The sequence below is a fragment of the Helianthus annuus genome, chromosome 10 (assembly GCF_002127325.2).
Source record: "Helianthus annuus cultivar XRQ/B chromosome 10, HanXRQr2.0-SUNRISE, whole genome shotgun sequence".
NCBI lineage: Eukaryota > Viridiplantae > Streptophyta > Magnoliopsida > Asterales > Asteraceae > Helianthus > Helianthus annuus.
In genome coordinates, this window is record NC_035442.2 from 121,673,618 (window position 1) to 121,686,996 (window position 13,379).

The 13,379-nt window shown below is 33.9% G+C and overlaps 1 protein-coding gene and 1 long non-coding RNA gene across 4 annotated transcripts; one reads left to right on the forward strand and one right to left on the reverse strand.

The window, feature by feature from the left end:
- Nucleotides 1-1,814: 1,814 nt before the first annotated feature.
- On the reverse strand, nt 1,815-5,059 carry LOC110884776. Of its 3 annotated transcripts, none has more exons than XR_002561553.2 (8): nt 4,864-5,059; nt 4,377-4,454; nt 4,202-4,281; nt 3,722-4,098; nt 3,572-3,626; nt 2,431-2,500; nt 2,225-2,312; nt 1,815-2,044 (listed from the first exon to the last, which is right to left on the reverse strand). It is a non-coding gene; the product is annotated as an uncharacterized LOC110884776 (long non-coding RNA). The 3 variants fall into 3 exon arrangements; XR_002561552.2 differs by having other exon boundaries at nt 4,806-5,059; XR_004870373.1 differs by lacking the exon at nt 2,431-2,500 and having other exon boundaries at nt 4,806-5,059.
- Nucleotides 5,060-8,802: 3,743 nt separating this feature from the next.
- LOC110881385 lies at nt 8,803-10,297 on the forward strand. The gene is made up of 3 exons (XM_022129662.1): nt 8,803-9,295; nt 9,562-9,581; nt 9,629-10,297. The coding sequence occupies exons 1-3, from the start codon at nt 8,803-8,805 to the stop codon at nt 10,295-10,297; spliced, it is 1,182 nt and encodes a 393-aa protein (XP_021985354.1).
- The last annotated feature ends 3,082 nt before the right edge of the window (nt 10,298-13,379 follow it).

Consider the following 13,379-nt stretch of genomic DNA (forward strand, 5'->3'; position numbering starts at 1 on the left):
ATGAAGAGAGGGAGAAGAAGGGGTGCGGCTCACCGGAGAAGAAGAAGGGTGTAAGTGTTCCGGCCGGCGAGTAGACAAGAGAAACATAAAGGATCTTGGCCGGCGAATTTGGGTGAGACATTTGTGTGCACAGAAAATGGAATGGGTTTTGTTTCTTTATGAAGAGAGAGAAACATGTGGTAAATTATAAAGAGAGAGAAAGTTCAAAGATATTATAAAGAGAGAGAAAGTGTCTGTTGCATTAAATAGAGAAGAGAGAGGGATTTGACATTTGATGTAAATGACCAAAATACCCTTTTGGTTGTCATATTCTGATTGGTTGAGAGTGGTTCTCGCGGTTCTTACAACTGAGGGTGGTTTTCATTTTAGCGGCCCCTATATATATATATATATATATATATATATATATATATATATATATATATATATAGGGGAATGTTAGACAGAAAACCCTTAAATTCTTAGAAAACTCTGGAAACTCAAATCTCCCCCCATTTTTACCCAACCTCCCGACATTTTTTTTTGAAAAAAATAACACATGTAATATACATGTTTTAAAGTCTTTTGGGCAAAAAAAAAAAAAGCGCCGAAGGGATTTTTTTAAAAAAAATAAACAAATTTCAGCAATGTCCGGTTGCCTAACATGTGTTAGACAAAAATCCTGAAAGTTGCTGAAATTTGTTTTTTTTTTTAAAAAAAAAACCTTTCGGCGCTTTTTTGATTTTTTTGGCCCAAAACTCTTAAAAACATGTATATTACATGTGTTATTTTTTTCAAAAAAAAAAAGTCGGGAGCTTTGAGTTTTCCGGGTTTCTTAAATATTTAGGGTTTTCTATATAGCCCAACCCTCTATATATATATATATATATATATATATATATATATATATATATGTTACTTTTTAGATAGTAAACACATAACAATTCCAATATTGGCCCATTTACAAGTAATTTTGTATAGTTTTGAATTTAGCCCATTTGGCTTTAGGTTTATTGAGACCAATACTAATTTGATCTTTTTTAATAATAATAAAACATTACAGAAGGGTACATTTTTTGACGCTCGAACAGGGTACTTAATTCTCAGAGACACAACCTCTGATGTTCTTACTTGTTTGGGGACAGACAATCAGCTAAACATATTCAAGGTACCATCTAAGTTTCTTTTATAAGAGCATGAAACATGGGATGTTTAATGATCATAGGATGGACATGATCTATGCCTATGTCTTGTTGAACTATTTACAAGTTCAGCCTTTAGTTTAGACCATTGAAGGATGGCGGGCCAAATAGATCTACACATCTATGATGTTGCGTTGCGTATTGACAAAGATAAGTGCTCTCTCAATGGCTCGAGCAATACGTCAGTATTCCAATTTCAATATTGCATACCCTAATCCTGATGTTTTTTAAGTGTGTTTTTCTTCTTTTCCGAGTCAATCTCAGGGAAGATGACTCAAATGAACAATTGAAATCTCTAACTACTAGAAAAAACATCTTTCTTGACACGCATTGTGCGTCATGAAAGGGTGTTTATGACACGCAAAAGCGAGTCGTTGATTGAGAAGTCATAAAATTAACATGACATGCATTTGTGTGTCATGTTTTCATGACATGCATTTGTGTGTCATGTTTTCACGACACGCATTTATGACACGCACTTTATGACATTATTTAATGACACACGTTTATGACACATTTATGAAACATATTTATGACATTCATTTCGCGTGTCATGCTTTCAATTATTTAAAAAAATTATATAGAATTATTAATTTACCCTATATACATATATAATAACAAAAACAATAAATATATTTCAAAAAAAAATACACATATATATACCAAAACAATTTATTACATAATCATTTGTCAAAAATACTACAAATATTTTAACGTTAACCAAAAAATTGTTTGTAAATACATTCATGGACACCTAAAATACGGCTTGTCACTTAAAAATAGAGGTAGCTGCATAAGTCGACCAATCATCACGAATGCTATCCGTATCCGTAAACGAGTATTCCTCTACTCCTTCCCCCAACCTGAGACAACAATTAAATAAAATACATCCTAAACCTGAATATAAATCTTAATCTAGAATTTAAGCATTTGTTTGGATATTTAATTTCAAGACTATATCTAAAGCTATGAATTTAAACATTTGTTTGGACATATAACTACATATTTCTCTAAGATGCAGGCTAAAATATGACTAAACTTACATTGTCATCAAATATTTCAACTCATTCGTAAGCTATCTCCTTCATGAACATAGTAGACGCATTCAGTACTTCCCGGCCAACATGGAAACTACACAATTAAAAATATGAAGAAGTGTGAAACCGTTACGATTTAAGTTTAAAGTAAAGGGTTTATATATTTTTAGTATTGTTTACACCACAATTTAAATAAGGGCTTAAGTGCTCACCCTAGCGTTGGCCCAGTTGAGTTTAACCCTTATACTGTCACCACTTCATGTAGCATACATGGCCATTGTCCTACAAAAAAATTCAAAAAATTTCCAAGTATATTACAACTCTTTTATCATACATTATGATAATTTGTATTAGTTACATGTTAGTAATTGGGTTGTTTTTTTTTTATTTATTTTCTTCTCACTTTCCATCTTCTTTAGTTTTGTGATCTTTAGCTGAATGAACAACACTAAACCCAACAAAGTCAAAACCTAAAGATTAACTAAATCCTCCTTAGATAATAATACAAGAAAAAATCATAAGAATAAAATATCTAAAATAACCTTGGTAATAAAATACAACTACTTATGTGTGTTCGAACTTCGAATCTATCAATGCTCCAAGTTACCTTTAAACTAGATACTCTTACCCATCACAAAAATATTATAATCAAAATATATTTCATCCCACCACAAATTGCATAGCTTCTAACCTAACTTTTCTAAAGGCACCCTTTATGAAATGTAAATTCTAACTGAAACTAATGCAGGCTTCAACTATATAGAAAATAAAATGTAGACATATTCATATGAATTAGATCAACTCCAAACTCAAAACAAATCTGCAAAAACCGAACCGATGGATGAAGAAAAAACTAATACATGTGTTTGGTTTTAACTAATACATGTGTTTGGTTTTAAAAATCATGAAAAAATGGGAGACACAATGACATGATAGATGAAGAAAAAAATGTGATATTTATTTAAGGGGTTGTTTGTTTACCTCTTAATGAGGCTCTTAATGGTTCAGACCTCTTACTGGTTCAGCACTTAATGGTTCAGACTGTTTATTTCACGAGCAGATGTCTGAATGGTTCAGAGATTTGTTTCTGAATGGTTAAGATTTATACAGAGTCTGAATGGTTAAAACCTCTAATCTAAATTGGTTAGACATTTTGCCTCTGAACAGTTAAGCATTATACAGGCTCTTAATGGTTCTGACCTCTTACTGGTTCAGCACTTAATGGTTCAGACTATTGGTTCAGCACTTAACCATTCAGATGTTGCCAAACAGTCCCTAACTCTAAGCTAAAGGCATGATTTATTTTCCTTATATAACAACATAATTTATGCTAATGGAATGGATCAGGGGTACCTTTATCCAAATCTTTTGGTAAATTGATGATCTCAATTGCATCAAACGAGTATTTCTACAGTAACAAAGTAAAAAATATCATGCTCAATATACAATTACTGTTAGTAAAAATAAAGAATAATATAAATTAATAGCACACGGCACGCTAACCTTAACATATACATCACATCCTATGCAAAGCTCCTCGGAGATATAAGACACCTTTGATTGAGAAGTGATGCGAATTATGTGGTGGAATGCTTGCATTTCTTTTGGGAAATGTAGGTTCAACTACCACTTGGTGCATAGTGAGGCACTAGTGAGCAATGATAGAAGACCCAAGGAAACCTGGGTTTGATCCTTGAGTCAAACGGGTTTTACCAGTAATTTCACTATCGTGCCTACGGGCAGGTGGGTTACCAGGTTTTCCACGGAATTGGTGATGGACTCGGGTTACTCTCAGAGTACTCCATTTGGTCTAGTGGGTGCCCCGAAAGTGTTCGGGAGTTCAAAAAAAGATTGAGAAGTGACCTTAATACATAGCTTACCTGCCCAAAAAGCATAACCATTAAGAGGTGTCTCTGAACCTATAAATCGTGGATGCATAACCATTTAAAAAAATTATCACAATTAAATATAAATACTTCTTACCAGAATAAGATTTTTCTTGAAACAGTACATGTAGATCACCCCACCAAAACCCAGCAGAAAATATTGATTAAATGACACAACTGCAAAAATTATAACGACACAAAACCAATATATTTACAATAATACTTTTATGCATGACACATCATTAATCATGTGTTCTCATAATTGTACTCACCTTTCCACAAGATTCAGTCTCCAGCTATCATCGTTTAATTGAAATGTTTCGAAGAACCTTCCATCCCCATACACATAACTAAAGAAATAAAAATACATACTTAGTAAAACAAACTTCTGGTAAATCGACACACACCATATAGACAAAATAGAAGCACCAAATCATCAAATGAGCAAATAGAAAACAATATTTACTTGTTCTCAATTCCTCCTTGTACAATAATAAAATATGGTAAAGGACACTTATAAGTAAGACATATCCATCAACCCATGCTACAGAAAACCAAGTTCTCTTTTAGAGAGAACGGGCAAATAGTGAATGCGTTTACCACAAGCAGTTAAAGATGATATATCTAATAGCATCCCTTCATCAACTTGGAATACTAAAACACCCAAAAATACAAGTTAACTAGTCTGGATAAATCATAACCTGAAAAACAGATTTCTAAAGCTTAAATTTTAGGGAGGAATGGCGTTGTTCGATATACCCTGAAAAACAGATTGCTGAATTAGGATCAAAGGTCAGCCGTTCACGACGATGTAGTGGCCGTTCAAAGATCTGGGAGCCGATCAAGATTGGTAGAGAGGATGTGAGCAAGCAGGTTAGATTTGGGGGTTAGGGTTGTGTTTAGGGATATGAGAAGTCTAAAATTTTGAATATGTTCTGGAGGGAAACCTAAACTATTTTGGGGATCTTTGAGGAGGGAAACCAAAACATAAAGAACTGAATAAATAAATTGTAAAAAGCTGTATTTTTTATTTAACTTTTTTTTTTTTGACAACTGCAATCTCTATTTCATTCCACATGAAAAAGGACAATTACAAAGCAGATTTATCTATTATATAAAAAGATATAAGGAGATTTATCTATTATCAAGTTTTAATTTAAATAGCCTTAATCATAAATATAAAGAACTAAAATCTTTTATTTATCTAATTGATATTGTTTTTATTTATGTATATTGAAAATATTGTTTTTAATTTTATCATACAATTCAATGGCATACTTGGGGAAGGATCCACTAAAAAGTGGGTTTTGCCTAAGTAGCCTAAGAAGAATTATGTAGACAACATGTGACACTCCTTATAAGTATGATGAAGGGATTTGTTGGTCTTAACTTTTAATGATGCTAGACCATGCTTAACTAAACCACGGATAGAGATGTACAACAAAAAACAGTTTGTGCCCATCGACTTGGAAACTGGCCTAGTAAAAAAACTGGTGTGCCAATTTTGGGACTAACCCGACCTGGCAGTTTGGTACTGGTTTGGAACTTTTGTGTTAAACCCGATCCGAATCAGTGGGTGGGGGTTTCATCCCTAAAATCAATTCTTAATCCGAACTGGTTTTAAGCCAAACAAGTTTGAGGCCAACCTAAAAAACGTGTTGGTTTATAAAATGGACCAGTTTGGGTCCAAATCAGGTTTTTTACACCTCCAATCACAGATGTGTTAACGGACCACACCGAGCCTTCATAGTTATCATGATTAATATTGGAACATGATGGGCATTAATATGCTGTATTGGGTCTTAAGGATGTGAATCATACTATATCATAATCTATAATAATACTTTAAATAAGTCTTAGTAGACATATTGAGGCTAAATATTCGTGATGACTTTTGACGGAGCAGATGGAATCTACTAGGCTATATTGAGCCTTAACAGGTTACACTATATTGTAATGGGTAATAATAAATCATACATATATTAATACATCATGTGGGCCTTATTAGTCTCAATAGCTTCTAACTTATCATCTCGGCTTATATTATGTCATATGGATTCTAAAAATTTGTTGAATTTGTAAACCATGACATTTTTTCTTGACACACGGTTTCAAATGTCATAAAATAGTCTTGTTTTTTGTACGACGCTAAAATATGACACACAAAAAGGAGTGTCATAACTTTGTTGAATTTTATAAACTATGACATTTTATTCTTGACACAAGCTTTCGAATGTCATAAAATGGCCGTGTTTTATTTTATGACGCTAAAAAGATGACACACAAAAAAGAGTGTCATAAATTTATTGAATTTTGTAAACATTGACATTTTTTTCTTGACATGCGTTTTTGAATGTCATAAAATGAGCGTGTTTCATTGTTCGCGTGTCAAGAAAGATGTTTTTTCTAGTAGCATGCGGACCATGACATTATGTTTTAATACATCATAAATATATGTTAAAGGGTAAATGTTGTTTTGAACAACGACGATTTAAATCAGGTTCCATATTCAATCCCATGTTGTTTAGGAGGATGCATAAAAGTGGCGCATTTAAAACTGAACATAACTCTTTTCTTACTCAGGTTGTGTGAATAGGTAATAAATGAATTAGTGGGTCAAGCTATTCAATTACATATGTTGGTAGGTCAGCACATTTAGTTAAACAAGCAAAATATATCAACCTAAACAGGCGTCATATCTGACTGAACACGTAATCCAAACATAACTCATATATTAAGCAAGTTAGATATCACAATCTAAAACCTAATTAACTTTTTTTGTCATGTCATAAATTGTCACCCGTACATATTATCACCTAATAAATTATCAACATCTTAAAAGGTCCATTGAGGCCTATCACGACTAATTGAGTTATGTATAACCCATTATAACTCATATCACCTAATATGACATATCTTTACCAATGTTAACTCATTAACACCTATTAACGCCTATCAAGATCTGTTAGATCATTTGTCAGGTAATATAACTCATAAAAACCTAATCTGATTTATTATCATCATAGTTAACTCACTAACCCCTAATATTCCCATCACAATTGTTAAGGTCATGTATCATCTAATATAACTCATTAACAACTAAGGAGACTTATTATTATAAATGTTTGCTCTTTACCACCTCATAAGGGGAGTGGTGGTGGTCACTAGTGATAGAATTCCATCACTCACAAGCACCCAATCAAGTTCCGCCATGTCATCAACCATTTTTCCATCACTCACAACCTTTTTTGGTGGCAATGGTCATCACTAACAATACCCAACAATAAACCCCCATACCCCCTCACATCCATTTATCACGCTCAAACCGTAACGCGTTGATTTTATCACGGTCTTGAAATAATCACTCGTGAAAAAGTAGGTGGCGGTGGGAATTGTTTTTGTATCACGCGTTGAATTTGTGTATCACGGTGCTATAACGCACCGCCCCCACCTGCCTAAGGCTCATTAAGGCCCATCATGATAGTTAAGTCACGTATCGCATAATATCACTTATTAAATGACTTACTATCACCAAAGTTAACTCAATAACACCTAGTTATGCTCATTAAGGCTTGTGATCATTAATATATAAATCATCATACCGAGTATGATTTAATTTAGGAACAATATTGGCTACATTCCTTAACTACCACTAATGCTGCCAAAGGTACATGATAGTTATATTTATATTAAAAGAATTCAATTCCAAATAGCAACGAGTTTCTTTTTATATATGTCTGTATATTTTTTTTGAACGACAAATTTAGAACACTAGCTAACGGACCACTGGAGTATCATCGTGCTACCAGCGGAACCACCCGGTCATATCCATCTCCACTAGGCATAATGTTTATACACCAATTCAGGAGGAAATCCAATCACTACAAAAAAAAAGTCCATTCAGTGGCACACACTTCTAGTGGCATTTAGCTTTTGTGCCACTTATTTAGGTTTTAGTGGCACTTTATGTGTGCCACATTTGCTTAGCACACGTTTTCAGTGGCATTTAGTTATTATGCCACTAATTTAGATTTTTAGTGATACTTTCCATATGCCACTAAAATATTTGATAATTTTTAATGGTACTTTACGTGTGTCACTATTTTCTAAGTGCTTCTAAATTTTAAAAGCTTCTATATCCATCTTTGAAACACTTTAATAAAATGTCTTCTAGAAATATTTCCCTCCTATATTAATTTTCCCTCTTTACATCACTACAAATAAAAAGCCAGTGACACACACTTTTAATAGCATTTAGCTTTTATATCACTAATTTAGGTTTTTAATAACACTTTATGAATGTGTAACATGTTTTTAGTGTCATTTCACTTTTATGCTATCTATATAGCCTTTCAATAGCACTTTACATACTAAAAACTTTTTCTAAATTTTTCCATTTTCCTTCCTAAGAGCATACGTAGTGGGGCGGTATAACCCCTCATAGCGCCCACATGGCGCCGTGCACACCAAAACCAAGGGCGCTATGCCCAAAAAAAATTTGAAAGCGCTATAATCATAACGGCGTTTTAATTGTGGAATTGAATTTTTGACCGTTGTAAACGGTCATTTTAATAAAAAAAATCAATTTTTTTCAAACTTTCCTTTAAATCATTACCTCCTCTCCTATTTTTTTTACCACACACACTCAAACACTCTCATCTCTTCCATTTTTTTTTACAAATCTTGATATTTTATACAATGCATCCATTCAACCGTGACTTCATTCCTCCCCGATCAAGTGCGGACCCAAACCAAAGTGGTAATCCTACTCGCCCCGTGTCGCCGGTTCCCACTAGACCCAACCCTTTCGGCTCCGGTTTTCTCGATTATAATCAACAAAGTCCCGGGTTCATGAATCTTTTGAACCAACCGCTATCATGGGACCCTAATCTCTACGGGTGGAACCCAAATCAAAACATGGATGGGATGGGGTCGTCTCAAGCGTTTGGGTCGGCTCAAGCTTTCGGCTCCCCACTACACGAACCCGATGTTGTTCCGGAGACGCAACCCGAGGTACCGGATACGCAACCGGAGACGCAAAAAGGAAAAGGAAAAGCAAAAGCAAAACGACCACATAAAAAGAAAGTGGAAACCACCACCCGAGCGAAAAAAAATGTGATAATGTGGGAGCCCGAAGAGGAGTATGCGTTAACCCGCGCTTTCATCGATGTTTCGGAGGACCCGATCATATGTATGTTTTTTTCTTCTTTGTTTTTTTTCCGTTTTCTGTTTTTAAATTTATTTTCTGTTTTTTAATTTATTTTCGGTTTTTTTTTTATTTTCTGTTTTAAATTTATTTTCTGTTTTTTATTTATTTTCTGTTTTTTTTATTTTCTGTTGTAAATTTATTTTCTGTTTTTTTTATTTTCTGTTTTTAAATTTATTTTCTGTTTGTTATTTATTTTCTGTTTTTATTTTTTTTAAATTTTAGACTAACATTATATTTTGTTTTTTTAGCAAACAATCAAAGTAAAACCGTATTTTGAAACCGAATACGAGAACTTTTTTTCGATCTCATGGGTAGAGGAGACGAATACCGCCTACCGGACTCTATATCGGGGAAGTGGACCGATATAAAAAGAAATGCACAAACTTTCAAATCGTGTACCAACGCTTGTTTTCCGGATGGAAAAGTGGAAGTAGCGATGAAGACATTACGCAAGAGGCATTGGTCGAGTATACGGAGGCTAATGGCCATTTCCCGTACATGAGGTGTTGGCAAATCCTTCGCCATAGCCCCAAATGGGCCACCGTATCTACTCCGAGTGGTCGTTCGGGAAATACACGGCCATCAAAGAGGTCCAAAACAAACGAGTCGGGTGAACCCGAAACGCCAACCTCCGACGCTCGAAACACCGACTTGAACGAGGATATTCCGGATGACGAGCCGGTGGAGGAGCTACCAAGACCGTCCGGAAGAAAAAGCCGGGCGAAAAAACCCGAGTCGTCGTCGATGTCTATGGGAACGGATATGAGTAACGCATTTTCGGAGATAAACAAGCGACTTCGAGACATACACGAACTCGGTAATAAACGTTTGGAGGAGAACCGCGAAGTTACGAAGATTATGCGGGATAGACAATGGGCTCACGACTTTGAGTTCTACTCGAAACCGCATGACCACTTAACGGGAAAAGCTTTGAAAATGGCGGTGGCACAAAAGGAGCGGATTGAAAAAAAATATAACCTTTGATTGTGTAATTTTTTTTTATTCTAGTTTAATGTTTTTTTTTTTCTAGTTTAATGTTTTTTTATTTTATTGTACTTTTTTTTATTTAATGAAATGAATTTTATTTTTAAAAAACTTACAAATGAATTAAAAAAATAAAAATAAAAAATGAGTAATGATTACACAGGGGTTTTATGACTACGGCCTCAAATTGCATAACGCCCCATAAAGCCCCGGGGTGACGTGGCATGTCACATGTCGCATAACGCCCCCAAAAGGGCTTTATGACTACACATGGCCTAATTCATTTAGAAAATTTCCCTCAAATCCGGAAAGAACCAATGGTTCTTCTCGAAGCTCCAAGTCTAAAAAAAAGATAAGTTATATGTTTCAGTTTGTTTTTTTTTTTTCTAACTAGGATTGCGACCCGCCGTAATGCGGCGGGGAATCTTTAGTTATAACTAAGTCGATCTAGGACCCGCACGTTATGTTAAACTTGTCAAACGGGGAAAAAATAGACGATGTAAAAACGTTCACTCACACACGCACGTTGCATCGTGTTAACTCGCAAAATTAGAATGAAACATAAAAACGTTAAACCAAAGACGCACGTTGAGATGTGTTAAGTCACAAAATTTAGAACCAAGCATAAAGCGAAAAATTTGCGGAAAATGAAAACTATAAAGGACCAAGTTGAAAGTAAAAAAAGTTATGAGGATAGATTGCAAAAGAAAAAAGTTTTGGGTTAGAAGTAATAAAACAAATACTATTAGGTTAAAAGTAATTTATGAAATACTTTTGGGTGAAAAGTAAAAAAAAAATTTTTTTTGGAAAACCACCAAAGCCAACGTTACGACAACCATATGCATAACTATTTTTTCTTTGAAAACCCCCAAAGCACACCCCGCGTTGCGGCGGGACGTAAAACGTTGTCAAATAGTACTAATGTCACACAACCGTCATCGACCACCAACACTGACTCGACCTAGGGTATGCGTGTTGCGACGAACCTGTCAAACATGGGAAATAGAGGTAAAAACGTTGAACCACATATGCACATTGCGTCGTATTAACTCGAAAAAATTTAGAACTATACGTAAAACAAAAATTTGCGAAAGATGAAAAGGATAAGTGACAAAAGTTGCGAAGTTAAATTGCAAATAATGAAAAGTTTTGGGTTAAATTTAAAAACAAATTATGTGGTGTTAAAATTGAAAAAGGTAAAAACTTTTGTGTTAAAGTAAAAAAATCAAGTTTGTTTTTTGAAAAACTCTCAAAGCTCAATGTACAACATATGATGCACAAAAAACTTGGAAACTTATATATGGAATAATTTCCGTCTGATGAACAGTATTGTTATGCTCTTTTATATCCGAAATCCGAATGCACTTACAATTTCAATATGAATCTTGAAACTGCAAGTGTAACTTAAGTATGAAATTTATGTGTTTCATCTTAATTGCTGCTTTGGTTTTGAATTTGAGTTTTTAATGCCGATTTACCTGAATTTCCTGACTAAAGAGTTGCATACATGGGTTCTACAAAGTGGATGCCATAGATGAAACAAGGTAAATCATAGACTACATCCCATGGGAAGTGCTGAAAGTTGCACATTTTGACGTTTATGCATCAAAACTTTTATTATGTCCATTTTCTATAGATATGAGAAATTGTATTGTTACATTTTGGTGTTGTAGGTTAGATATGAAAGATACTTGTATTATTTATAAAAGTTGAAAGTTAGACATGACAAATATTTTATCAATATGAGTTGGTGGACGAATTTAGTGCCCCTTTTTCTTTTATTTCTGTAGAGGTCTATATTTTTTTTTATTTTGATCCTAATATATGAGGACTCACTTTGTTGTGTGTATGGAGCATGTGTTTCATGTTTATCTGTGATTATATAGGGATTGATACAAGTAGCTATATTTGTATTTATAACACCAATATATTATGTTCAGAGACATGTGATAATTATCTATGAATCAATACTAATGCTTGTTTATATGGTTGATGACAGAATAAATATTATGAGAAGCTTTGAAGTTAAGTTTTATGGGAGTGAAATTCTCACCAAAAAGAATGATTAGATTCATTCTGTAAACATTTGGAATATGTATTTCATTTCACAAAGTTTCGCTAACATTTGAATTATGTTTTGGATTGAATTTATTATTAAAGTTATAATATAATGATTTCTACATTTACAATTTTTTTAAACTTTTATTTTGTATTTTCATTGTAAATAATGTGATTCTTATAGGAAAATTTTGTGCCAATAAAAAAATGTCAAAAAAAGTGTCATTAAAACTAGTATAGATATGTAACTATGATTACTTTCTAAAGGCACAAAAATTGTGCCATAAAAGCCTTTGTTTTAATATTGTGGCAAAAAAAAAAAAAAAAAGTGCCACTAAAAGGCCAAAAACTTTGTGCGGCAGATTGAAAAAGTACCACTAAAAGGCTTTAGCGTCAGCGCTTCTAGTGGCACTTTTTTTGTGTGCCGCACATTTCTACATGGGTTTTTAGTGGCGCTTTTTTCTTTTCTTGTGGCACTTTTTGTGTGTCACGGAATGGCATTTTTTTGTAGTGAATAAATATAGGAAAACCCCTTTGTGGGAATCGAACCCAGAATCTATTGGTCCCAAAGCTTTATCCCACCCCATAGGAGTATCATCGTGCTACCAGCGGAACCACCCGGTCATATCCATCTCCACTAGGCATAATGTTTATACACCAATTCAGGAGGAAATCCAATAAATATAGGAAAACCCCCTTGTGAGAATCGAACTCAGGACCTATTGGTCCCAAAGCTTTATTCCACCACATAGATACTACTAGGCTATAAAGCCATGGACTATATATGTCTATACTAATCCATTAAGATGTGGCATGATTTATTAAGGCATATTAATGCATGAAATATTAAGGCATATCATACGTAAGTTGGTAATTGTTCTTCACTAATACACATACAAATGTTATAGTCAATTCCAAGCTTTACAAATGCATCATTAATTTATGACAACTTTTTCTTGTTGTAGTTGAAGGATTTCCGTGGTATATATTTTAGTTTTATTTTATGAACCCGGTTCATATTAAA

Coding starts and splice junctions, on each gene's coding strand:
- LOC110881385 (XM_022129662.1), top strand. CDS start 8,803: ATGCATCCATTCAACCGTGACTTCATTCCTCCCCGATCAAGTGCGGAC. Junction 9,296..9,561: donor TTCGGAGGACCCGATCATAT/GTATGTTTTTTT, acceptor TTGTTTTTTTAG/CAAACAATCAAAGTAAAACC. Junction 9,582..9,628: donor CAAACAATCAAAGTAAAACC/GTATTTTGAAAC, acceptor TCTCATGGGTAG/AGGAGACGAATACCGCCTAC.